General features: G+C 49.2%; 1 protein-coding gene across 1 annotated transcript in view; it reads right to left on the bottom strand.

The window, feature by feature from the left end:
- The window catches only part of PRICKLE2 (prickle planar cell polarity protein 2), a 317482-nt gene extending 291772 nt beyond the window's left edge, over nt 1-25710 (bottom strand). Inside the window, exons 1-2 of the mRNA XM_023754050.1 lie at nt 25644-25710; nt 24862-24947 (exon numbers count right to left, since the gene is read on the bottom strand). Of these exons, the coding sequence (XP_023609818.1) occupies nt 24862-24947; nt 25644-25685 (128 nt within the window). The 5' untranslated portion in view covers nt 25686-25710. The remainder of the gene's footprint in view (nt 1-24861; nt 24948-25643) is intronic.
- Nucleotides 25711-26064: the final 354 nt, after the last annotated feature.

The raw sequence follows: 26064 nt of genomic DNA, 5'->3' as shown, positions 1-26064 counted from the left end.
GTTTACCAGCAGCATGAGCTGAGCCCTGAGACTCAGTCTTCCCCTCTGTGAAATGGAGACCTGCCTGGTCAGGTTGCTGTGAGGGAAGGGACAGGGCCTAGTGAGCCCCTGGCACAGCAGCTGCCACACCGTAGGGACCGGGCAAACAATGGTTTCCTTCCCTGGCTTTTATATTTGGTTATTTGTATGTCTTTCTCTGCCTCGTGGGGAAATGTTGGGAACATAATTGGTCAACTGTCCTCGCCTATTGCCAAATACAACTGAGGAAAAGAATCTATGAGACCCCCTTGCTGTTGGGCTGTGTACCCACACCTCATGGCCCGCAGGCCTTCCCAGTAGATTCTTCAGAATGTCCCCCAAAGCCTGAGACATATCACTGTGGGAGCATCGAGTGCTGAAAGGCTAGCGATGCTGCTGCTGCTTCTTTTAAAAAAAATCCTTACCTGAGGATGTTTTTATTGACTTTAGAGAGAGCAGGGGGGGGGGGACGGAAGGGAGGAGAGAGAGAGAAATGTCAATGTGAGAGAGAAGCATCAATTGGCTGCCTCCTGTAGGCACCCCCACCAGGGATCGAACTCGCAACCTGTTGGCATATAGGACAACGCTTCAACTGAGCCACCCCGCCAGGGAAGTAATGCTGCTTCTTGATCTAGGTCTTCAGTGTTCAGTTTGGGGAAATTTTTCAAGTTGCACACTTTCATGTATACATGTAATCCTATATAATAAAAGATTAATAGGCAAATTGTCCCCTCTATCAGGAGTTCAACCACTCACTATGACGTGCGCTAACCACCAGGGGGCAGAGCACAACATGGCGGGTGTCAGCGATGCTGGCAACGGGCGGCAGTGGAGGCACTGCCAGCCCCGACAAGGGTGGGACCGCGGAGGGATGGTGGAGCAGGTGAGTGGGCGGCACCAGGCCAAGACCGGTGTGAGGGGGGGCCCCCCGATCGCCCCACAGATGGCAACCAGCGGCAGTGGTGGGGGGCAGGGCCACCGCCTGGCTCCAAGGTGCTGAGGGAGAAAGGGCAATAGCAATATTAAAATATTTGTTCTAATTATTTTCCTTTCAATGTGCACAAATTTGTGCACTGGGCCACTAGTGTTTCAATAAAATGTTTGTACAAAGAATTTTCTTGCTTGCATTTCCCTTGGGAGAGTCTTCATTATATACCTTTGGATACCTCTACCCCAATCCAAACTCCACGCCTTAAGGCTGCCCCTCCCCTCATCTCAGCCCCAGCTACGCCTCCCCCAGCCTCCCCATTCCTTCAGTCTGTCCCTGTCGCAGCCTGGTTCTTCCCACCACCTCTGTCACCCAGCTTCTATTCTCTCCCTCTCCCATCCAGGCCTCAGATCTGGATCCCTGTGCACGGTCAGACGCTCCAGTTCCTTCCAGCACCCCCTGTTCTCGCTTGTAAGGAGGCACCTGGCCTCCATCCCCAGGCCCACGCTTCCTCCCTGACTCAGGAATTTCCACTCCCTGCCCTTGGAGCTCAGCCCTCCGCTCTGAAATCCTGTCCCTTCCTGTGTTCGCACCAGTCCTTTTCCTCGCCCTGTTCTGTACTAGTTTCCTTTCTAAATTAAATTCCTTTTTATTTGTAAAAGCCAATTTTAAGAAAAGCATAAGTCAACATCACTACGTTGGTACCCAGCTCTTACTGAGTGCTTATCCTGTGTCACACGCTGCTCTTGGCACTGTGCGAGCACTGACTTCCATGCATGATCCCCCAGCAGCCCTGTACGGGAGTATTCATCCGAGCCTCACTTTATAGATGAGGAAACGGGTGCTGAGGCCTAGAGAGGTTACATAAGTTGCCCAAAGACACACAGCTTCGAGTGGTGGCACTGAGCTAGGAGCCCAGGCCAGGCCTTGAAAGCCAAGCCACTGCCAGAAACTGCCTCTCAGCCAGAAGGAGGCGCCTCGACAGGCACAGCCACAGGGCACATTGGAGGCTGGTTTGGGAAGCTCCCTCGAGGCAGCACTGCCCGGGAGACGAAGGGGAGCGACCAGGCCTGGTCCCTTTCCAAGGAATTGTCAAACTCATGCAGTTTCTTAAGGGGTCTCAGGAGGGGCCTGGTGTGTGCTGGTCTTGCCACCTCCTTCTCCAAACACTGGTCAGGGAGGGCTGGAGCGGGAGGAAGGCCGGAGGTGTGTGTGTGTGTGTGTGTGTGTGTGTGTGTGTGTGTGTGTGTGTGAGACTTTCAGTGAACTGAGGGATGGCAGAAACACATCCAGGTCCCACTCACCTCTGCAAATTCTCCATTTGATGCCATCCTAAGGGAATCAATGAAAACAGTAAGGGGAACACGTCTCTGAACAGCAAAATGCTTCTCTTTGTGAAAAGCAATATTGGACTTAAAAATAAAGACTAAGTAGTATAGTTGAGAAAAGCCAGACTCACCCCAAACCATCGATTCTACTGTGTCCTCAGACGTCTAACAACAAAAACCCCCGAGCTCACCTCCTGCCCGTCCTCTCCTCTCCTCCCTGCAGAGCCAGGTAGCAGTGCTCACCTGTCCGTGCCCCCTGAGCCTCGCAAAGCAAGATGAGAAAACAGGGCAGCAGATGGGACAGGGAGCCAGCTCCATGAAAAGACAGCTGTGAGCCCTGGCCAGTTTGGCTCAGTGGATAGAGCGCCGGCCTGCAGACTGAAGGGACCTGGGTTCAATTCCAGTCAAGGGCATGTACCTTGGTTGTAGGCTCCTCCCCAGACCAGGCCCTGGTCAGGGCACATGCAGGAGGCAACCAATCAATGTTTCTGTCACATCAATATTTCTCTCTGTCTTTTCCTCTCTCTTCCATTCTAAAAATCAGTGGAAAAATACCCTCAGGTGAAGATTTAAAAAAAAAAGACAGCTATGAAATATTTTTAAACTTCATGTAGAAACTTATGTCCTAATATGTTATAGGTAGTGTATATGTTATATGTTATATAGTATATGTTATACATGTTCTCTAGTAACAAGTATAAGTTATATATTATGAATATAAATTTTATATTTAAGGTATAACATATATGTGTACATATTGTACATATATTTATAGATAATATGTGGTAATAATATATTTATGTAATATATAACATACATCATTTTACCAGCACGTCTGATAACTGCCATAATTGCTAAGCACTGTAATTTCTAAGTTAACAATATTTCAAGATGACTTCCATGACTTTTATGTGATGTGCAAACATCTGGAATTTTCATTGGCAACAAAGCCACAGGTATTGTTAATGCAATTACTGCGGTTTGTCACCTTCATTCATAATTGAGGGAAATGCTAAAGTTCAAGTAGGGGTTAGTAGAAACAAGATTGTAAACTTTTTCTCAACCAAGTTCAGGGGCGCTGGAATTTTATCCAGGGGCTGCAGGGTGAGAAATGCTGTTCCAGAAGGAGGTCAGGGACAGGTCAGGGACGGGTCAGGGACAGGTCAGGGACAGGTCAGGGTCAGTTCAAGGACAGGTCAGGTCTGGTGGGAGCAAGAGGCATCGGGGGGATTTTTCTGCTTTGCTCGACCACTAATTAGCACAAGTCAACCTCACCAGCCTTTTCACACTAAACTGCCTTTTCACAAAAAGGCACTTCCGCTTGGCCACAGGCTTAGAGGGCCTCCCACGTCCACACGCGAGCAAGGGCCACAGAGGCCTCCAAATGGCTGGCCTTGCATTCTGGAGGCTGACGTCTCCTTACTTCCTGCTTCTATTTAACAATCATCCAAGTCATGTGTACCTACCGCTGCTGCCAATGCTCAGACCTAATCCTCCGTGTTAAATTATTGACAAGAATGTGTTGAAGTAAAAAGAAAGGCTTGTGAAAGCTGTTCAAATACGAGTCGCCCTTCGGAGCGCAGTTTAATTAAGAGAGACTTAGGATATGCGCGACTCGGAGACGGCAGTGGGGCCAGAGAGCAGGGCGCAAGCCCTGGATCCGGGTCCAGGCCCCCTTTCACCCGCAGACTCCAGCAAGACGACCTCCTGGTGCACCCCTCACTCCCTCAGTATAAGACCAGGGTGACAGTTCTTCAAAAGGGAAAGGAAAATTCAAGAACTTGCCATGTCCCGAGTGTTTCTCCTTCATAATCTCGCTTTTCTTACTGGAAATGTGGTGAAGAGGTGCTGGGGTTACAGATGAGGAAACTGAGGCACAGTGACGTGCCCGCGCTCACAGAGCGGGTCACTGAGCACAGAGAACCGCCTGAGCGGGTCCCACCCCCAGGGGTGCCGTACTGCTGGCGTTTCCCAAGGACACGGGGCGCCGGCCATTTCCTCCCGTTTCCATCTGATAAGAGTCAGCGTGAGAAGTGCCGTCAGTGACTGCGGAGCAGACTTCACTCTTTGTGGGGAGCAGTCGGGACCCCCCTGCTCACTTTTCAGCACGAGCGTGTCAATCCCACCCAGTGCGCGGGACCTGCAGCTGGGCCGCCCGGCCCCGAACACGCTCCGCTCAGGGGCAAAGTGCTGCCACTCAGGGCTGATGGAGTCCAGTTCCCAGGAGCGCAGGCAGGAAACCACCCCCAGGCCATTTCAGATGTCCGCTCTGGGAATCGGGGCTCAAGGAAAACATCCCCAGGCGTCTGTCCCGGGATCACTTCCTTTGTGCGGTGTCCACCCAAGGTGGCTGGGAGGTATGTCCCTCTGTCCCCGCAGGAGCGCATCGCATCCACCGCCTTCCTTCCTTTGAAGGTGAGCAAGTTCACCACCCCACTCGCTGTGCTCTGTGCTCCTTGCTCCCAGCAGACACCGTTTTGGGGGTCACAAATGCTTTGGGGCCCAGGCGGCTGAGCACCGCACCCTTTCAATGGTGTCCTGGCACCATCTCCTCCACGGAACCGCCCTGAAGCCAGAGGCACACGGGTGGCATATTCTGATTTCATTTCCCTGGACCAGGAGGCTTTGGACCGGAGAGGACTTGGAAACTTGACTCACTGGACCATTTGCTTCCTGAGCCACCTACTGATTGAGCACCTACTATGTGCCAGGCACTACACTAGGCCCTGGGGAATACAATGAACCAGCAGACATGGGCCCTGCCCTTGTGGCACTTATGGTCCTGGGACAAGGGGCTAGGGTCAGAGAGATGGTCTGAGACGGTGACGTTTAGCCTAAGGCTGGAGGATGCGGGAGCAGCAGCCAGTGCCGGGACAGATGGGAAATGACATTCCAGGCAGAGGAAGCCACATGCACAGAGGATGAAGGAGAGATGTGACCAAAAGTGTGAGGGAGGATGGGAGCAAGCAGAATGCTACCTGCCGGCGGGAGTGTAAAGTGGCACAAGGCTCTCTGGAAAACAGCTTAACCTCATCCAGCGAAGCCCCTGGCCTGGCGAGGCCCCCAGGAAAGCGGTCCAGAGGGGCTCTCGCGTCTGCATCCCAACCAAACAACTGCAGGAGCAAATGAGGCACTACTGGGGGGCACACTGGTGGCAAAACCGAAAGCCAAGCGGCGGCGTGGCCACCGTCGGCTTCAGGAGCCTGGTCACCGCTGTGGCCATAACCACAGGGCTCTCCTTCCTCCAGCCGAGGCAGGCTCGCTGCATCTCCATTGTTCATGCCTTACACGTGCATGCATGTTTCATAAGAACAGTTTCTTTGTATCCGAGTGGAAAATGGATTAGAGGGCTGAAAAGGTGGAGGTGGGACATCTGTTAGGAGACAAGGGCAGCTGCTGAGGCAAAAACAGTTGTGGTTTGGAGAGGCAGAGTGATATGGAGGAGACCGAGAGAAGACAGGGCACTAACCTGAGATTTTCCAACGGACTCAAGGTTTAATTTAAAGCACCTTTTCTGGAGGGAAGAATGAGGAAGAAGGGTTTTATTCCCTAATTTGCTGAAACCCTTGATTTTTACAGGTGTGTCACTCAAGACCCAGGGATGAGATGACAAAACTTGGGGGCAGCACAGTCCAGGCTATTACTCGGCCATAAAAGAATAAAATCTTACCATTTGTGACAGACAGCATGGATGGACCCAGAGGGTATTATGCTCAGTGAAATAAGTCAGTCAGAGAAAGACAAATACCATATGATTTCACTTACATGTGGGATCTAAAGAATAAGATAAATGAACACACAAAACTGACACAGACTCATAGACACAGACAGCGAACTAGTCGTTGCCAGGGGGAAGGGGGAGATTTGTGAATTAGGTGAAGGGATTAAGAAGTACAATGAGTATTTACAAAATAGTCACAAGGACATAGATTACAGCATAGGGAATGTAGTCAATAATCTATCTATCTATCTATCTATCTATCTATCTATCTATCTATCTATCATCTATCTATCTATATCAAAGCCTAATATGCAAAGTCTCCCCTTGGGAGTTCGACTGGGAGACTGGGAGTTCGACCGGGAGACTAGGAGTTCAATAGCTCACTATGACATGCTCTAACCACCAGGAGGTGGCACAGAATGAAGGAAGGCCCTGACCAGCAGCCAAAAGGCCCCGATTGGCCCTGATCTCCGGCCAGGCCTAGGGACCCTACCCGTGCACGAATTTCGTGCACTGGGCCTCTAGTATTGTAATTACTGTGTACAGTGCCAGGTGGATACTGGAAAATAAGGGGAACACTTTGTAAAGTATATGATTATCTAATCACTATGCTGTACACCTGAAACTAATACAGAGGAAATAGAAAGAAACTGTAATTGAAAAAAAAGATATATTGTTAAGTCACACAAATAAAGTATCTGCCACCATTGCAGGGGGGGGGGACAAAACAGATGCATAGAAGCACACAGATATTCATATGTATCTAACTTATTTAAAATATATAAATTTATATCATTTTTTACTGTCCTTCAAGGCATGTGAGACCATAGTAGCCACACAATAAATTTTCTTAAATGAGTAAATTCTCCCTAAGTTTTTATAAATCCATTTCCCACTGTGTTCCTCTTGCTTGTGAAAATTTGACCCCAAAATGTCATCCAATTTTTTTTCTCAGACATTTATTATTATCATTCTTTCAGACAATTTGAGAAAGCTGGTCAAGAATAACCACCAGAAAGGTAACTCCTGCTTAACAACTTCCACACAGAACACTATCCTGGGATACAACCAACGAGGCAGATTTCCGAGCAGGGAAAGTGTTTGCTGGTGATTATTTAATTACGAGGTTAAACAGGCACATGCCATTTTCCGTTCACACACGGGCGATCAGGTTCCAGGCACCGCCCACTCTCACATACAGTAGCGCCGTGGCATACCTACTCAGGCATGTAACGTGAACCCAAGCCCTTGCTTCATCTGCTGGTAAAACGATAGGGGCTATCGAAGGGATTAATCATATCCCTCCATTCTCTACGCTTTAATCCTAAAATAAGCAGCTCTAAATGCATTCCAGAACCGCGCATGCTCTTCTGCAGCTACTCGATGACATTCCTGAAACGTTCCAGGTTATTCCTCGATAGATAATGGCGCAGATTCACAGAGAAGTCGAACAATGGGAAATTAACACCTACTATAACCACATGCGCTTCAATTTACTCTAATAACTTCTGAGAAGTCAAGGTCTCGGATGAAGTCATCCCGGCCTCGGGTCAGTGTATTCTGGAACAGCACACTCACAAGTACTCCTACAAGTAGAACTATTTTCAACCACTGAGAGCATGGTGGGCACCCTACTGCTGGAAACGACAGCCCTAGGAAATCTGTTGAAAGAGTCAAAATGAATTCTTGACCCTTGGGCAGTAGCCAGTATAACAGAGCCTCCCTTATTCAATAGGATCAACAACTGCAGCCCAGTTGGAATAAACTCCGGCTGTAGATGACTGAGAATCCAAAATAAGAGTAGCCTCAACAACACAGAAATTAACCACTTTCTCGTGTAAATACAATCTGGAGTTACGCAGTCCAAGGCACTGCCTGTCTTGTTCTGCTTTCTTCACACGGGGCTCCCACCTCATGGTCCAATTTAGCTGCCTGAGCTCCAACCATCGCATCCACATTCCACTGGACAGGCAGCAGGGAAACGAAGGTCCATGCTTTCCCTTGAGAAGCTCTTTCCATAAGATGTACTTACTAGTTTTACTCATATGCCTTTGGCTAGAACTTAGCCAAATGACAACCCCTACGAGCAAGGAGGCCTGGGAAATACTCTCTTAATTCTCAGGCTGTGAGCCGGACAATAGTTTGAAAGTTACACTTCTAAGGAAGAACTAGCCAATAAATGTGGGGACAAGAGGTGTCTATCACATTGAGAAATCCTAAGATAATGATAAAGACATATTTTAATTTTTTCCTTGAAATACGTGCCCATACATTCATGTAGAGTGGGAGAGGGGTTTGCACATGGGCTTGCAGATCTGAGTCCCTTTATTTCATGCATAAAACACACCTATGATGCCTCTTCAATTTCTGGTTATTTTTGGTTGGTTGGTTGGTTGTTTTTAGAGTGGTGTCAGAAATTAAAGATGTCAAAAAATCTAGGTCCTTCTACAATTTCTGCATCATCCCCAATGTTTTATAATTGTTTTCCCCAGAACCTAATTAAACTAGTTTGCTCTTACTAGTCATTATTGGGGCATTTTCAAGCAGGTTTTTTTTGTTTGTTTGTTTGTTTGTTTAAATATATTTTTATTGATTTCAGAGAGGAAGGGAGAGGGAAAGAGAGATAGAAACATCAATGATGAGAGAGAATCATTGATTGGCTGCCTCCTGCACGCCTCTTACTAGGGACCAAGCCTGCAACCCGGGCCTGTGCCTTTGACCGAAATCGAACCTGGGACCCTTCAGTCCACAGGCCGACCCTCTATCCATTGAGCCAAACCAGCTAAGGCTCAGCTTAGTTTTCCACAGAAATAACTCTTCGTTCTTTTCGCATTACATTCATGGGTTTGTGAAGGTATTTATGTAATTACAGTAGCAAGTATAACTGCATAGCAGGTTCAGGAACAAATGCACTCTCCGTACACACACAACAGCACAGCTGGAGGGGCGGGAAGAGGGAAGGCAACCTCCTGACTGGGTGTTTTACAGATGAGATGGAGTGCGGGGCTCATCCCGCAGGAGGACCGAGTGAAGAACTCGTCTCTCAAATCCCTTCTTGCCCAAATCTCCGCGGTGGGCTATTTAAGCAGGGAAGCCCTGAATGCTGTGCCGCCGTGTTGATGGTGACCTCTCCTGTGTCTATCATCCATCTCCCTCCATCTATAGGTGAGGGAAACTGGGGTCCAGAGGGTCACCATGCACTTCCCAGGGCATCTGCTGTTTGCAGCACTCCCACGGCTTCTCACTGGGTGGGAATACCCTGGGCACTGGGGGCAGGACTGCCTTCAGGTGATGCCACATCTCAGTCTGCAGAACGTCTCCCATGGCACCGTCTCACAGTCTAGAAGGTTCCACATCCCTGTCCCAGCCCACTGAACGCCAGTGCAACACTCCCAACTCACTGTGACAAGAAAACAGAAACGCAGCCATGAGCGGCCAAATGCCCACGTCCCTAGATATAGATGTTACTTTTTGACCTGGTAGATGTTATAGTTGATAGTGGTTGTTTTTCTGTCATCTTTTAAATCACACTATCATTTCTTTGGGTCATGTTTACACCCATGGACAACTCCAAATCCTAAGGAATCGTAGGAGGTCTTTTAATCTTCCCGACAAAGCGAACAAAGCTTAGCCCAAATAGTATGCACACTGTTTTAATAATTCCTAGGAAAGAGATGCTACAGCTTGGTGAACACAGGCTTCACCATTCTGCACAAATACATCTTCTCCCAGCTATTTATATTCAACTCAAATACACAGAACCACTGGAAACGGTAGCACCATTAAGAAAACAAATGATACCTCCTCACGCATCTGCCTGATGAGATAGATCCTTGGCCCAGTTTTCTAATGAGCTGTTTCATGTTTTTGTATTAGAGCTGTTTTGCATATTTTAAAATATTAGACTTCTGGATATCATGTGTTCCAGATAATTTTCTCAATTTGTCATTTGACCACTTTAATTGTTATTCATGTCAAAATAGCCCACCTTCCTTTATGACATCTGAGTTCCTCATCACCCATTTATGTATTTATTCGTTTAACAAATTCTGTTGGGATTTTGCAATGCACCAGGTATTCTTCTGGGTGTTGAGGGACTGAACAAAAGAGATATGGGGAAAATATCCTCATAAAGTTTAAATTCCTGTGTAGACTAAAGTAATTAATTCTAGGGCAGAAGGAAAGCCAGGTAATCCACTGAAAATATAATATGATGTCAAGTAAAGATAAGTGCTCTGAAAAGACGGCGGGGGGGGAGGCAGGTGGGAGAGTGGAGTAACTGTAGTGCATTTGAGGACGGAGTGAACACTGCTCTAAGGAAATGACGTCAGGGGAGAGGCCAGGAGGGAAGTGAGGGACAACCCTTGGGGACACCTGGGGAGCCAGTCCTGGGGAGGTGCCAGCAAAGGCTAATGCCATGAGGTGGGAATATGGCTGCTGAGTTTGGGGACCAGTACGGTGGCCAGTGTGGCTAGAGGGTAGAGCGTGAGGGAGAGAAAAAAATGGGAAAACATTTGAATTTAGATATGCCTTTTACTTTCCAAATTTGTGCAAGCATTCATCCACAATAAAATTTATTTTCTTTTACTTAAAAATTTTGTATTAATACCTTTTTATTCCAGTGAATGGTGTCCTAGCACCGTGCAGTGAGTGGTCCCCCCACTGCTTTTACGTGTGACCTCCATCATACACCATGTGCCACAAGGACTTCGCTCTAGCTTTGGAGATGTCTGGTCTGTCAGCGATCTGCTCCTGCTCCAGCACCACACTGCTGTCATCTGTACGGCCTTCCGCTGTATTCTACCTGGCGGGGCTAGACCTTGCATTCATCTTCAATCATCTTCATAGACACCAGACCTTGGCTGTTCTACTTTACAGTTGATAAAAGAATTTAAAAACCATTTTATTAAATTCCATGTCCTCTAAGTGATAGGAAAGAGGAGGACGCCAAGAATACACTAAAGCCTGAGTCGGGGGTGGGAGGGCTTCTCTTTCCAATCTAAACTCCCTGCCCTCAACAGCAATGCGGATCCCTCAGCAGTAATCCGAGCTACTGTGTGGTAAGAAAGCTGTGACCTGCTAACCTGGGCGATCGTGTTCATCTGGTCGCCCGGATGTCACTGTCAAGTCCTGGAGGGCTGGGCTATGGTGTTGACCAGTGGTTCTCAAACTCTGTTCCCTGGACCAGCAGCAGCACCTAATTCATTACATGTAAATTGTAAGCACCAACTGAGAGCTAGGGACTGGGAAACTCTGAGGGGGAGGTGATCAGCCCTACAACTGGTTCAAGTGGGGAGATCTCTCCAGAGCCAGGCATAGTGTTTAAGAGCCCAGACTGCAGAGTCCTCAGCTCTAACCTCAGCCTTAATACCATAAGGGCAACTTCAATTTGCTGCATCTCAATTTCTTCATGAAACCAATGTCGATACTGGTATCTATCTCATAAAGGATTTCAATAATTAAATAAAAGAATATAAGAAAGGTGCTTAGAATCTAATATCCCTGGCACATTGTAAATGTTCAATTAATGATAGCTAACATGATGATGATAATGAAAAAATCATAATTTGTTTTCATTTTATTTCAGATCATTTATTCTGAATAGCCTAGATGCATTCGTGCTGGATTTAACAGAAATCAGGGAGTGAGGAAGTGCAATTAATGTTACACTTTTTCTGGTTGTATTTGCAGAGAAGTGAGGAGCGGGAGGAGGGGTGGAGTGAGTTAGCTCTGGCACAATCTTGTGGAGATGGGACCTCGTTTAGGACCATGAAGAATCTCCTTTCCTACAGAGGACTTTTTTTTTTTTGCCTTTGAAAGTTAATCAATTATATAACCTAGACATTAATTAAAAGGCCTGGGGCCAAAAGCTCTTCCCACAAGTAACTGTCCACAGACTACCAGTTCATTTCCTATCCATCTCCCTGGCAAGGCCCAACAAAAGCTAAAAGAAGATGGATGGACTTCATAGGGTGACCTGGGGGTCAGCTGATTCAGACAGCGGAATTCATCAATACAGGCAGGAAATTCCAGCCGCTAATAGCAGCTCATTACAGTCCGGTCCTGTGGCCAGCTTTTAACTGCGCCTCGGAAAGACAAGGCAAGCATCTCCCCAAAGGGGCCCCAAGTCCAAGCCCCACCTCCCGTGCCTGCCACTGCAGCTCTACAAACAACACACTTAGGAAGCCTAGGCGGGCACACAGCTCCAGAGCAGTATCTGCATGTGCTCATTACCATCATGATGCTAATGGCTGAATAGCTGTTCCCTCAAAAGACACCTCCACCTGGAATCTCTGAAAGTGATCTACTGGAAAAGGGTCTTTGCAGATGTGATAAGTTAAGGATCTGGAAGTGAGGTCATGCTGGGCTGGGGAGAGCCCACATCCAAAGACAAGTCCTTACAAGAGGAGAGAGGGTCAGGGACTCCGGGAGATGTGACTAGTGGGTGCTATTAGTGGGTGAGATTTCCTGCCCGTACTGACGGATTCCGAGGTCTGAATCAGGCACCGGGAGATGGCAGAGGTGGAGGTGGAGTGACACATCCACAAGCCAAAGTGCCAATGAGTCCAAGAGCCCCCAGCCGCGAGGACAGGCATGGACAGAGCCTGCGGAGGACCCCACCGCGATGCCTTGATTTTGGACGTGCAGCCTCCAGACTCTAGACAACACATTTCTGCTGTTTGAAGCCACCCGGTGTGCCGGCGTTAGTTCCGGTAGCTCTAGAAAACTAACACGACTGTGAAATTCTAAGAAACCAAACAGAAACCACGCCCTGATGCTAAGAGAGTTCCTCTGTGGGTGTTGGAGTTAGGCTTGTTTGTTATCATTTGATTTTCCAAATCGAATTTTCCAAATTATCTACACTGCACATTTATCATCCAACAATTTGATCAAAAGTAATTTGAAGAAGTAAACCTGCCTCAAAATGCTGTTATCACCAGGATTTTGAAAAGCTGAGAGAAAAGAAAAATGATCTGAAACCCTCGCAGTTGGAAACATCCATTACATCGTTCCACCTCCCAGAACTCAGAGAAACATATGTATGTGTCCCTCCCGCTGCTTCGAATATTCTGGACCCACGATGAGGGAGATACTCCCTGCTACCCACTGTTCCGTGTTTTTGGCTTCACAAAGATAAAAGGCGTCTGTCAGGATTTCCAAACAACTCAATAAGTTGCTGGAGAAGCTCCAAAGCAGAGGCACCGAGGATGCAGGCGACAGGAGCCTCCTGGTGCCTGATTGGGAACGAAAGACTTTGAGAAATTGTATTATCAGAGTCATTTCAGAGTGTGCCGAGGAGAGGAAACACCTGCATTCTTCTAATAAGTCCCCGGGAGGCCTAATTCCTCAGCACTTAAACTTGGAAGACCCATTCTGGGTGTTCCGCGTCCCCGTAACGAGCCGGCTTTTAAGAAGCGTGAAAGCCGTTTCTGCATCACCCAGTGGCTTACCAAACAGAAAATCAAATGGCGCTCTCATTAAATGCTTTCCAGCGGTCACATGTGCTTGCGTCTGTTTAGCAACATGGTGTCGGGCAGGCTCAGTAAAGCATTGGGGAGCAAAGCTGAAAGCATGGGTCCCAACACGGGTAATGACCCTCTTGTTCATTTTCAGTTTGTTGACTTTAAGTTGGTTGCTGAAGGATGGGCAGTAAACTTCCTGCCTTGACTGACCCCTTCTGTGGAGGTTTCCTCCAAGGACACATGCAAATGACCTTCCTGAGGACCACCCGCCCGTTACAAACTGGCGGGATCGCTCAGTTTAACACCAAAGCTGTGAACAGGCTGAATGGGGCCCCTTCAGGGTGTGCAGGTCTGATTAGAAAACGGCCAGTCATCTCCTACTGGAAATCGCATTGTATCTGATTCAATTCCTCACCTTTCAGACACCCCAACAAGCTCAGCTCCACACCCTCTGATTTTAGAGGAGTTTCACCCACTCCCCTCAAATATACCAGACATTTCATTCCTTGTCAGATGTCATCCCCAGGCCACTAGGAATATAAGACTGTTTTCTCCAAGGCAGAGTTGTCTATTTAGACCAGGAGGGTCAAATGCCAAAATGCTTGGTTAAAAAACGTGTGATCTCCATCCCTAAAGACTTGGTTTCAAATCCTGACTCCACTACTTGTTACCTGCGTGGCCTAGAGCATGTTACCTAACCATCCTGGACCTCAGTTTCCTCGTATTTAAAAAGTAGAAAGGAGCCCTAGCCAGCTTAGCTCAGTGGATAGAGCATTGGCCTGGGGACTGAAGGGTCCCAGGTTCGATTCTGGTCAGGATACATGCCCAGGTTGTAGGCTCGATCCCCAGTAAGGGGTGTGCAGGAGGCAGCTGATCAATGATTCTTTCTCATCATTGATGTTTCTCTCTCTCTCTCTCTCTCTCTCTCTCTCTCTCTCTCTCTCTCCCTTCCTCTCTGAAATCAATAAAAATATATATTTTTTAAAAAGTTGTAGGTAAACACATGCCTCAGAGAATTGTTCTGAGGATGACATGGGGTGATCACGAAAGAACCAAGCACACAGCAGGCCCCCAATAATGTTGCCTCTTTCCTCCTAAAGGGCATCTCCCAGATGGAAAGTCACCAGTTTGAGGATTTGCTCAGCACAGTTGTCCCTGCCAAGTGGCAACTTTATTGCCATTCATGTCATCCTTCCAGTCGTGTATATTCACTCACTTGCTTCTTCAAATCAGATGCCTACCGCAGCCAGCCAGGCATGTAGAGGGGTGCGGAGGCCGGTGTAAGCGATGGGCGGTGATGGGGGCTGGGACGAGCTGGACGCCTGCACTATCTAAAGGGAAGGAAGGAATAGAAGCTCCGAGTTGCCAGCAACTTTGATGATTCCAGAGAAAACCCCAAGTCTGATTTTGTACACAAAATGTTGGCAGTTAACTAAACTTTAAAATCCTGTACACTGTGAGCAAAATATAGGTACAGGCCAGATCTTATCTCAGGAGTCTCCAGGGTCAAATGAAATTGGGTCAAATATTGTATAAATGTCCTTGCTTCTCGTGCCCCAGGAGAGGGAGCTCCGGTAAGGACTGGCGACCCCGTCAATGGCAGTGTTTCGAATGGCATGTGGAAGCCACAAAACTCACACTCACTAAGCAGCCAAGGTAAACTGGATGATGGATTGTCTTGATGATGTGTGGCTTTCATATTGGACATGAATATTCATGGTCCAGTTTAGTGGGCTTAAGGAATAAAATGGCCCCTTTTATATACTGACCCCAGGGTCAGAGTTTAAATGTCATCTTCCTAATAGAATTTGCAAATTGTTTTTAGAAACATCATATGCACACTTCACTTAAGCAAAAAGATTGTGAAGGCACAGGGTCCAATTCTACTCAAGTCCGTTTCATCTGAAGTGTAGTTGGCCCCAGGTGCGTGTGTGGGGCGGGCTGTACAAATCTGCTAGTCCAGTGGTTGGCAAACTGCGGCCCAGCAAACCGTGGCTTGCAAGCCACATGCAGCTTTTTGGCCCCTTGAGTGTGGCTCTTCCACAAAATACCACGTGCGGGCGCACGTACAGTGCGATTGAAACTTCGTGGCCCATGCGCAGAAGTCGGTTTTCGGCCTGGGAGAGTCTATTTTGAAGAAGTACTGTTGATATTTGGCTCTGTTGACTAATGAGTTTGCTGACCACTGTCTAGTCCAGGGGTGGGCAACCCCTGGCACGCGTGCCAAACATGGCACACCAGTAACTTTTGCTGGCACGCGAAACCCTCTCTTATAATCTTCCATTTACAATTTTTTCCTTAATATCAACTTTTTTATTTTGCAGATAAATTCAGTGTAGGTGCATCTTAGATAAATAATTTTACATAACATGTATACATTAAAAAATAAATGTATTTTTCATCATCATACACTGTTTTTGTTGCTCGAATGAATTTTATTATTTCTTCAAGGTTCTTCACATACGTACACCTTAAGAGATATCAAGTAGGCGTAACATGTTCTCAAAAAATTAGGGTTGGCACGCAGAAGAATTTTGAGTCAGAGATTTTGCTGGTTTTGGCACGCACTCACAAAAAGGTTGCCCACCCCTGGTCTAGTCCATCAGTCTCATTCCTTTAGAACCCAAGCCCCCACAGAGGAGAGGAGTCCACTAGCTCTTCTGAGCCAAGTCCCCAAGTCAAGAACCATCACCCCCATTTAACAAATGACGGCTTACGGCTCATGGTGGGAAAGGGACTCGATCCCTATATAGAACCTGCAGTTCCGAGGGCCATGCACCAGTTTTACTCCTTATCCAGTCCTATTTCCATTAAGCCCTCTTGCAACCACAAACATATATGAAGGCCTAGCTACACACCATGCACACAGAGGCACAGCCCACACATTGTCCCATTAATCCTCATAACAACCTCATAAGATAACCTCAGATTTTAAGTAACATTATTCCCATTTTTTCAGATGAAAAAAGAAAGACTGGGAAAGGTTACGTCACTTTCCCACAAATAGTAGGAGGCAAAAATGTCTTCCAAGCCTGTCCCTTTAACCACTCAGCTACAATGCTCCCACATAAGCCTTTACAAGCTTCCTAGAAGTTTTAAGTCACTGCCTGGAAATACACATTTCTCCCCAGAGATCCCTCCCCACATAGCTCTCCCGCACACCAGGCAGGTTGAATCCTTTTGATCTCGCAATGTTCACTGATCTGGAATCATTCTGTTTAGGGAATTCCCTCTGTCCACAGGAATTCCCTCTGGGTACTCGTTAATCCCAGAGTTAAAGGATAACCTTCTGGTTTTTTGAGCCGAGGGACCACAAAAACAACAAATTTATGAGATTTTCCCTCATCCCACTAACCTTAAGCAACAGAAATGTAAGCTTGAATGACAACCATTCAATGGACTGTGGGTATCACTTTCAGAATCAAAGACAAATAAAGTGTATTCTGAGAAGATGATGACTGACAGAGATGCTCGAGTTTTCTCACTATCCATCAGGCACAAATTGTCAGGCAGGGTGATTAAACAGGAGTAATTACGAGACTGCCATACAAACTTGGATTTTCAAAGTTTCAGCCCAAAGAATGAAATATATATATATTTCACATACACTCAAACACAGAAATATACTCAAACTTTTTAAGGAGTAAAAGTGAAAGCTGGCACCATTTACAAGAGCTCCACACAGACAAGTTGTGGCATAAGAAAAGCTATTGTCATATAGCATCTAATAAGGAACAATGGAAAACCACCAAAGTGGCCATGAATAGAAAAATTTTAATTCAATAATAATCCATACACTGGATTCTAAAAGCTAATAAATGTGTTAGATCTTTTTGCCTGAAATGTAAAGACATCCAAAAAGTACTTCTAAGTATGAAAATGTCAGTTACAAAAGACTATATGCAGAATGTGTACTCTCTGTAAAAGCCTGTTAGTAAGTCATACTCTGAATGACTGAGGAAATACACGCCATCAGGTCTCTGCACAGGGCCAGGTGGTGAAACTTGCAGTTTTGTGGACCATGAGGACTAGCTCAGTGATTCCATTTTGCTGGAGCCAAAGCAGCCACAGATGATATAAATAAATGGGCATGGCTGTGTTCCTTTAAAACTTTATTCATGGACTTGAATTTTTAATTTCATATAATTTTTATGTGCCATAAAATGTTACTCTTTTTTAAAAAATATATGTTAATTGCTTTCAGAGAGGAAGGGAGAGTGAGAGAGATAGAAGCAGCAATGATGAGACAGAATCATTGATCAGCTGCCTCCTGCATGCCCCCTACTGGGGTTATCTAGCCTGAAACCCAGGCATGTGCCCTGACCATCCAATCATAACCTCTTCATTTGATTTTTCTCCCCAACCATTTAAAAATGTGTAAACTGCCCACAGGGTTGCTCAGTGGTTGAGCATCGACCTATGAACAAGAAGGTTAGGGTTTGATTCCCTGTCAGGGCACATTCCCAAGGTTCCAGGCTTGATCCCCAAGGGGGTGGGGGGGGGCGAGGTATGAGGCAGCCAATAGATGATTCTCTCTCATCACTGATGTTTCTATCTGTCTCTCCCTCTCCCTTCCTCTCTGATATCAATTTTAAATATTTATTTTAATTTAAAAATGTGGAAACTATACTTAGCTAGTAGGCTGTACAAAAACAAGTAGCCAGATGATTTTGTTCCACTGGTGTGGTTTGCTGACCTTAGTTTCAAAGTTATAATTAAGGGTTTTTCCCTCTATGCTTTCTGTGTGTGTGTGTGATTTTTTAAATCCTATATAATAAAAGCCTAATATACTAAGTGTCCAGTTGTCCAATCACCCATTCAACCAATCAAAGCATAATATGCTAAAGATATGCTAAGGCTGCTCAACCACTCGCTATGACGTGCACTGACCACCAGGGGGCAGATGCTCCGACCAGTAGGTTAGCTTGCTGCTGGGGTCCAGCCGATTGGACTGAGCGAGATTGGCTGGACACACCCTGGAGCCCTCCTGTGGTTCCTCCCCAGCTGGCCAACCTCCCGTGTCCCTCCCTGGCCTCAATTGTGCACTGGTGGGGTCCCTTGGCCTGGCCTGCGTCCTCTCACAATCCATGACCCCTCGGGGAATGTCAGAGAGCCAGTTTCGGCCTGATCCCGCAGGCCAGGCCCAGGGACCCCACTGGTGCACGAATTCATACACTGGGCCTCTAGTCTTCTATAATAGCCATGTCTTGTTTCAAAATCAGAGACAACAATATGAACATATTAGTACAGGGCTGGGCAAAAATAGGTTTACAGTTGTTTGTATGGAAAATAATACACTAATTAATAAATAATAATACCAGAATAAACTGTGTTTCACATACAACTGTGAACCTACTTCTACCCCACCCTGCATTGAAATGAACTGATATGTTTCCTCAAGAGAAAAACCTTATTAAAGTGTTTCAGCTTCCATCAGGCATTGCATCAAATGCCGATGACATCAGGTGAGTTAACCAGCAACCTTCTTAGCTGCTAAGTAGCCTTCCTTACCTTGAGGGTTCAGGCACATCCTAGATGCATGCACACCTTTTCCCCCCCTTTTCTTGGCACATCAGTTGACTGAGACAGAGTGTTTTTCTTTCCCAAGCAAAACAATCAGTGGGAATCCATTTCTTAGCCAAATTACAATCCACTAAAGGAAACCAGGCTGGCATCTCCCCAAATTACCACTCCAGTCATCAATCAACACAATTGCCTGGGCAACTAAGGAAAGACGCTTTTCAGGCGCAGCCTTGGCTGACCCAGGCAGCGGGGCCTCGGAGCGACTGCAGAGCATCCTGCCCGGAGAGGCAGCCGTTGTCCGGACACAAACTGCTCTGCATAATTAAGACAACCTCACAAAGCTACCACTGCTCTGGGCTTTCCAAGTCAGCTGCTTCTGAAAGTACAGCTCCTGGAGGCTTGTTCTGAAAGCCAGCCTTTTAATGCCAGAGTCGAATATGCATTTATCAGCAAAGCTGAACCCTTAAAGGGATTACAAGGAGCTTAGAATCCATAGCAGTTCATTGATCTGGTCTTGCAAGCCTCATCTCCACATGCCCTTTAGAAATGGCTTTGGTCTGGTTCTTTGGTTGCCTTTGATTATTATTTCAGCACCATTTTCATCCAAGGTGGAGGGATTGCTTCCTCTGGCCTTGATTCCAAAAGGTCCTCAGATTCCTTTCTTCTAAAACTAAGGGAAGCTATTTGCATATTCCTCTAGATCAGTGGTTCTCAACCTTAGCTGCCCATTGAATCACCTGGGAATCTTTTTAAAATCCTGATTTCTGGGCCTCATCCTCCGGAAATTCTGTTTCTTTGTTACTAATGTTGTGGCCTCACCCCATAACAAAGAAACAGAATTTCCGGAGGATGAGGCCCAGAAATCGGAATTGTAAAAAGATTCCCAGGTGACTAATGTGCAGCCAAGGTTGAGAACTACTGCTCTAGATAGTGGTAGAGAGACCAGGGGTTGACCAGTATTTTCTGTAAAGAGTCAGACAGCAATGTTTTTGGCTTTGCTGGCCATACAATGGGTTGGGACTACTCAACTCTATTTATGGCTGTGGCATCAGGAAAACTGCCACAGACAACATGCAAACTAATGGGTGTGGCTTTGCTCAGATAGTAATTTATTTATGGGCACTTTCATTTAAATTTCATGTAATTTTCCTATGTCATGAAATATTATTTTTTTGCTTCCCCCCCCCCATTAAAAACGTAATGTGAGCCCTAGCCAGTTTTGCTCAGTGGATAGAGCATCGGCCCACTGACTGAAGGGTCCTGGTTTGATTCCAGTCCAGAGCATGCCCCTCAGTTGTGGGCTCAATCCCCACCCCTGGTTGGGGGGCCGGAAAGGGGGCGTGCGGGAGATAACCAATCCATGTGCCTCTCTCACACTGATGTTTCTTTCTCACTGTCTCCCCCCCTTCCCTTCCACTCTCTCTAAAAATTAATGGAAAATATTCTCGGGTGAGGATTTTTCTTTTTAAAGTAATGTGAGCCACACAAAACAGGAGAAGGGTTGAAGGGTTGGATTTGGCCAGCGGGGTGTAGTCTGCCAACCCCTGGTCCAGCCCATTGCTATTCAGCATGTGGTCCTGGGCCAGCAGCATCAGTCACCTGGGGACTTGTGAGAGATGCAGGATCTCAGGCCCCTGTTGCATCAGAATCTGCATTTAAACAAGATCCCCTGGTAATTCACATGCAAGTCTGAGACGTCCTGGTGCAGAGCACAGAATGTGGAAGTCACACGGGACGGGAATACCACTGACCACCTGGCTGTAGGACCTGAGGCAGCTGTTGAACCTCTCGGGGCCTCAGCTTCTTTATCTATGCAAATGGGTATAAGTAATTGCAACCATCTCCAAGGGCTGTAGTGAGTGAAAGACAGGAAGGAGGTAAAACCCTTGCCTGCCTCTGTTAATGCTCTACTAGCTGATGGTACAGAAGCCTCTCTTTAAAATCACACGTGCAGAGATGAGAATGCCCATTCGGGATCTGCAAGTACCAGTCGCTTCCAGGACCTGACAGATCACCTCCATTCTGAAGAAGTGCTTGAGTGGAACTAGAATGAGTGGGGATTGCTCTCGCCTGCCCGTTACTGTCACGAAGCAACAGCCCCTGCTGTTACCCACCTTTGGATTTTCCAATAGATGCTGGAACCTGGATTTTAAGGTTAGAAAAACGCCCCCTTGTCTAACACACTGTGCAGAACAAACAAAACCCATCTGCAGGCTGGATGTGGCCCGAGGGCCTTGGTTTGTGCCCTCTGCCTCAGGGTAGAGAAGTAACCAGAGGAGGTAAATGGAAGGAAATGCGTCTGCATTTTAAAGCCAAACTCCAGCAGCTCCCAGACTGTTTCCTCATCAAGAAAAGAATCGCATCTGCCTCATCGGGTTTGGTGAGGACCAAAAAGAAATGTTAAGTAAGGCGTGGAGGCAGGCACAGCTCTGGACAGTCAGTACTCATCCTTATTGCTGCTGATGTTGTTTTGCTGTTTTGTTTTGTTTTAAATTCGTCAGTGCCTAGGCATTCAAAGGACACATGTAAAAATGGCTGTATTTCTCTCCCGCTCAATCTGGTAACAAACAAGCCCAATTAACCCGGCTCAGAATGCTATCTCACACCGGAGCACACTGCGTGCTCTGGCCGCAGTCCATGCAGGTGCCTTAATCTTCTCTTAATGAGAATGCCCTCCGGCCCGGCCACTGCGGGGTGTGCCCGAGGCTGCCCAGAGGTGCTCCCTCTCAGGGCTGGGTCCCCTGTGGGGAGCAGAGCCCACCGTTGCTGCCCAGCTGCCCCAGATCAGGTGAGGGCAGCTGACAATTGTGAGCCCTCTGCTCTCCAAGACACGGAAATCCTTGTGGGGTTTTAAAAATCCTTAAAAAATTCCCACATGCACCACCTAAAGGCGTGGGTGATGATAAAATGGGGAGTGAGTGCAGAAAATCCCCATGAACTAAAACAGACTTCCACAGGATCTCAGGCATCTGTCCCCACAGACGGCGCCTCAGGGTGTGGAGTGCACCCAGCATGCACAGGGCCCGGACTCTAAGTCAGGCTCCTCTGGCTTTGAGGGCACACGAATCGAATCGAGGGGCCTTGTCAAAGCTGGGGAGGAAGCCTAGGGCCGGCCTGAGGCTTCCCATTTCTATCTGGCTTCCAGGGGATGGCAACACGGATGGTTCCTGCCTGGGTTTGAGTCAGCAGGATCCCCCTCCCTGGCTTCATTTGGGTCTCTGCTCCCATGTCACCTCCTCGGAGCCCTTCCTGACCACCTTATCTAATTTTTTTTTTATATTTTATTGAATTGTTACAGAGAAGAAGGAAGAGGGATAGAGAGCCAGGAACATAGATGAGAGAGATCGATCAGCTGCCTCCTGCACAGCCCCCAGTAGGGATGTGCCCGCAACCCAGGTACATGCCCTTGACCGGAATCGAACCTGGGACCTTTGAGTCCGCAGGCTGACGCTCTAGCCACTGAGCCAAACCGGTTCGGCCTGACCACCTTATCTAAACGTGACCAGTGTGGAGGGCAGGGATCCTGTCCGTTTTGTTCCTTGCCTATCCTCGTGCTGGCACTCGGCAGGCACTCACATATTTGTTCAGTAGAGAGAGCCCAGTGTGACCGCCGAGGAAAATGACAGGCAGGCAGCCCAAGTCATTTGCCCAAAGACACGGGGCCTGTAAAAGCCAGAGCAAGACACCAGCCCAGCCCTGTCTGGACTTCAAGGTCCTCGCTCCACACTAGAGGGCGAGGCAAAGTTTGTTTACAACACACTTCCTCCCTAGAACTCAATCCGGCTCTGCTTTGAGGAGATGCCTGCCGTGTAGACAGTGGACTTCGGGGGGCCAGTGTGGAAGCAGAGAGGCTCGCTGGGAGGCCGAGTGGTAATACTTAGGGTGCCCTGTGGTTGGGGGTCAGGGAGGCTCATCTCCGTGGGTCAGCCTTAGGCCAGCCTTTCCCTCCCAGCCGGGCACAACTGCCTCTCCAGTCAGAGGAGTGGATAGTGAGCACTGTGGATTTCAAACGGCCAAAAAGAGCATTGTACTGTAGCCCTCTTCTCCAAAGGTCACCCAAAGCATGACATGGGGGGCGGGGAGCCGAGGGGCAAAGCAAGGAGCCGCTTCCTGTCCAGCAAAGGGTGAGAACACCATAAACACCCCATTCATGGGGCCAAAGTGAGGCCTTTCTGCTGCCTGTGAGGACACTGCTCCGCATGCAATCCCGTCTCAGCCCATGAAAGGGTCTCTCCCATAGAAAGGCCCACCAAGGCGGCAAGCGGGCACTGTCCTCCCTCCGTCAGCCTCAGTGGGTGAAAGGGCTCCAGGCTCTCAGGGGCCGGAGGCTGTGGACCGGAGTCTCAGTGGCCAGGACGCCAGCAGCCTCGCCCCAGCTAAGTCCCCCGCTGAGAAGCACTTGATGGGCAGCTGACAATAATGAGCAAAAGTCGCCCTATTTATTCACTGTGCCTGGCCCTGGGAGGTAAGGTACTGTTCCCACTTACCAGTCAGGGAAACTGAGAAGCAGGGAGAGTGAGTGATTGACTAGGAGTCAGAGGTCACACTGACGGAAGGCGGGGAGCCAGGGACACCCCACACGGTACCACGACCCCACAGACTCCAGTCAGCTGAGCCCAAGGCTGCAGAATCGGGGGAAGCTGAAGATCGCTGTCCTGTTCATCACCACCCGCCCCCCCATTTGAGCACAAGATGGATGGGAGAGGACCCAATCCGTAGTCCTGGCCCCTGGACCTGGTTCCCAAAACAACACGCCTACACCTATTCCCAGGCATCACCCACCTTCCCTGTTGGGACACACAGGGGTAGCCCAGAACACACCTATGGGGCCTCGACATCGGCAGGGCTGATGGATGCCTGCCGCCCATTACATATTTATAAGGTCCCGGCCTGCCTCTGACACAGTTATTAAATGCTCAGGAGCCACAGGGCTGCGCTCCGTCCCTGAAACAAAGGCAAAGAGGCCGCCAGAGCCCACGGAGGCAGGAACAAAAGCGCTCATTTCTGAAGGAGCCAGGTGGGGTGAGTCTCCTTATGACGGGGTGCCCAGCTCACACTGCCGACTGGGAGAAGGCAGAGAAGCGCAGACAAAAGGAGACAGAAAGAAGGATCAAAGCGGGCTTTCCTCCCTGGTGCCCAGAAGCAGCCCTCTCAACGGGCAGAGGAGCGGCCGGGAAGAGGCAATCACCAAAGAGAGACCGGGTTCTGATGCTGGTTTTTCCTTCTCATGGAGTTGCCAAAAGGGATCCACCTCTTCTCTTCACATCGCCACAGGGAGAGCCCCGGCAGGCCTGCACCCCAACTTTTCCCAACCAGAGCCCCAGCAGCCAGATGCACTGGGAGGGCACGGCGATCCCTCGTCTCCCAAACATAATCATTCCAATGCAGGCTGGGGCTGCCTGGAAGTCAACATTCACGGCACAGTAATAAGAAACATCTGGCCACCGAAGAGGTTGACACAGCGCAGGCGGGCAGCGGCGGATTTGCGGTTGGGACCCAGAGCTACAGGGGCTGAATTAAAAACACAATTGGAAACACCAGCCAGTGGCTCTTGGACACAGTTCCACGCCAAGTAGAATTGTGTGGGGCTGAGTGATTTAGGTACAGAGGGTGGGTCTGCGGGACCCAGCGCTCCCACAGGGAACCGCTCCCCTGCATCCCCCCAGTGTCTGGCCACCACTTCCACCTTCAATATTTGTAGCAGATGTAGTCGCGCTCTTAAAGGAATAGACATCGCATTCTTTCCATGTGGCTTACCAGTGAGATTTACAAAAGCAGAAACATAGACGTGTGTACATGTATTTTTTCACATGCGCACCCACCTGCAGCCCCCACAGCCCCCATGTGTTGTGCCTTAGAAATCAGATCCAAGGGTCCTACCTCCATTTATGCAAGGCCAAGCCGGGGCACTGGTCACCACAGGCGCCGCAGGGCTGGCCTCTCTCTATCCGCCCCAGTCCAGTCAACTTCAAAACAAAAAGATACACATGTTTCCACCACAGAGGCTCCCTCGGGCAGGAGCCCCACTCTTCCCACCCCTTCATCTGACTGTCTCCAGGGTTCCCCTCGGAGGTGGGGGGCCCCAGAGGGTGCCCTGCATGGGGAAGTGCTCCCGCCCAGGCGGCTGCCTCTGGGGAAGGCACCCAGCCACCAAGAAGTGGCCATGGCTGGGCTTTGTCTCCCGGCGACACCTTGGTCACCGGTTTCTAAGAAACAAAAGCAAGACCTTGCCCCAGAGCCCCCGGGAAGCAGCCACGGTGCACCCTCCCCCTGGAACAGGCTGGCGCTCCCGGGAAGGGGGCAGCACAGGGCACCCCCAAAGACAGCCCCAAGTCAAGTCCGCGGCCGGAGCGCCCAGACACTGGGCACTGGCGCTCTCGTGTGGGATTACCATCTGCCCTGCAGGAAGGGGGCTTTCGGGGGTGCCCCAAACTGTGACCTGGTGGGCCACCGATCTCTGGGTCCCTCCCGCCCGGACTGGGGATCAGGACTTAACCCCTTCCTCGCCCAGAGCCCGCGCGCTCCGCACGCACCCGCCCGCCCGGGCGGCTTACCTGGGGCCACAGGTGCGCGGCCGCCGGGCGCGGGGAGACCGGACAGGGGCGCTCGCGGCGACCCAGGGCCCCCGGGACGCCCGCCCCGCTCGGGCGGGGGACACTCACCGAGCGGCTGGACAGTCTTTTCCGGGAGCTCCGGCTGAACATGGCCGGGCGCCTGCCGCTCGCAGCGGGTCCCTTGGGTCGGCCCCCCGGGGGGGGGAGGGGGGCTCCCTGGGAGGGACCCCCCGGCCAGGGGCCCGGTTTTTTCCCCCTCGAAGCCCCGGGGGTTGGAAGGAAGTTCCTTTTTTTTTCGGGTGCCTCCCGCTCTCCGCCCGCAGGTCCCTCCCTCTCTCCCGGCGTCCCCCGCCCTCCGCTTCGCCCCGCGTCCACCAGCCCTTCCCACCCTCCCGCGCCCGCGGCGCCCACTGCCCCCCTCTCCCCCCGCCCTGGAGGGCACCTGGGCCAACGCCCCGCCGCACCTGGGCCCGCCCCGCCCCAGAGGCTTGCCCCTCACCCGGGCTCAGAAGTAAGGGGACAGCACCGC

This window comes from Myotis lucifugus, unplaced genomic scaffold, assembly GCF_000147115.1.
Source record: "Myotis lucifugus unplaced genomic scaffold, Myoluc2.0 scaffold_55, whole genome shotgun sequence".
Taxonomy (NCBI): Eukaryota; Metazoa; Chordata; class Mammalia; order Chiroptera; family Vespertilionidae; genus Myotis; species Myotis lucifugus.
The sequence above is the reverse complement of the archived record's forward strand: the minus strand, read 5'-3'. Positions and strand labels throughout refer to the sequence as shown.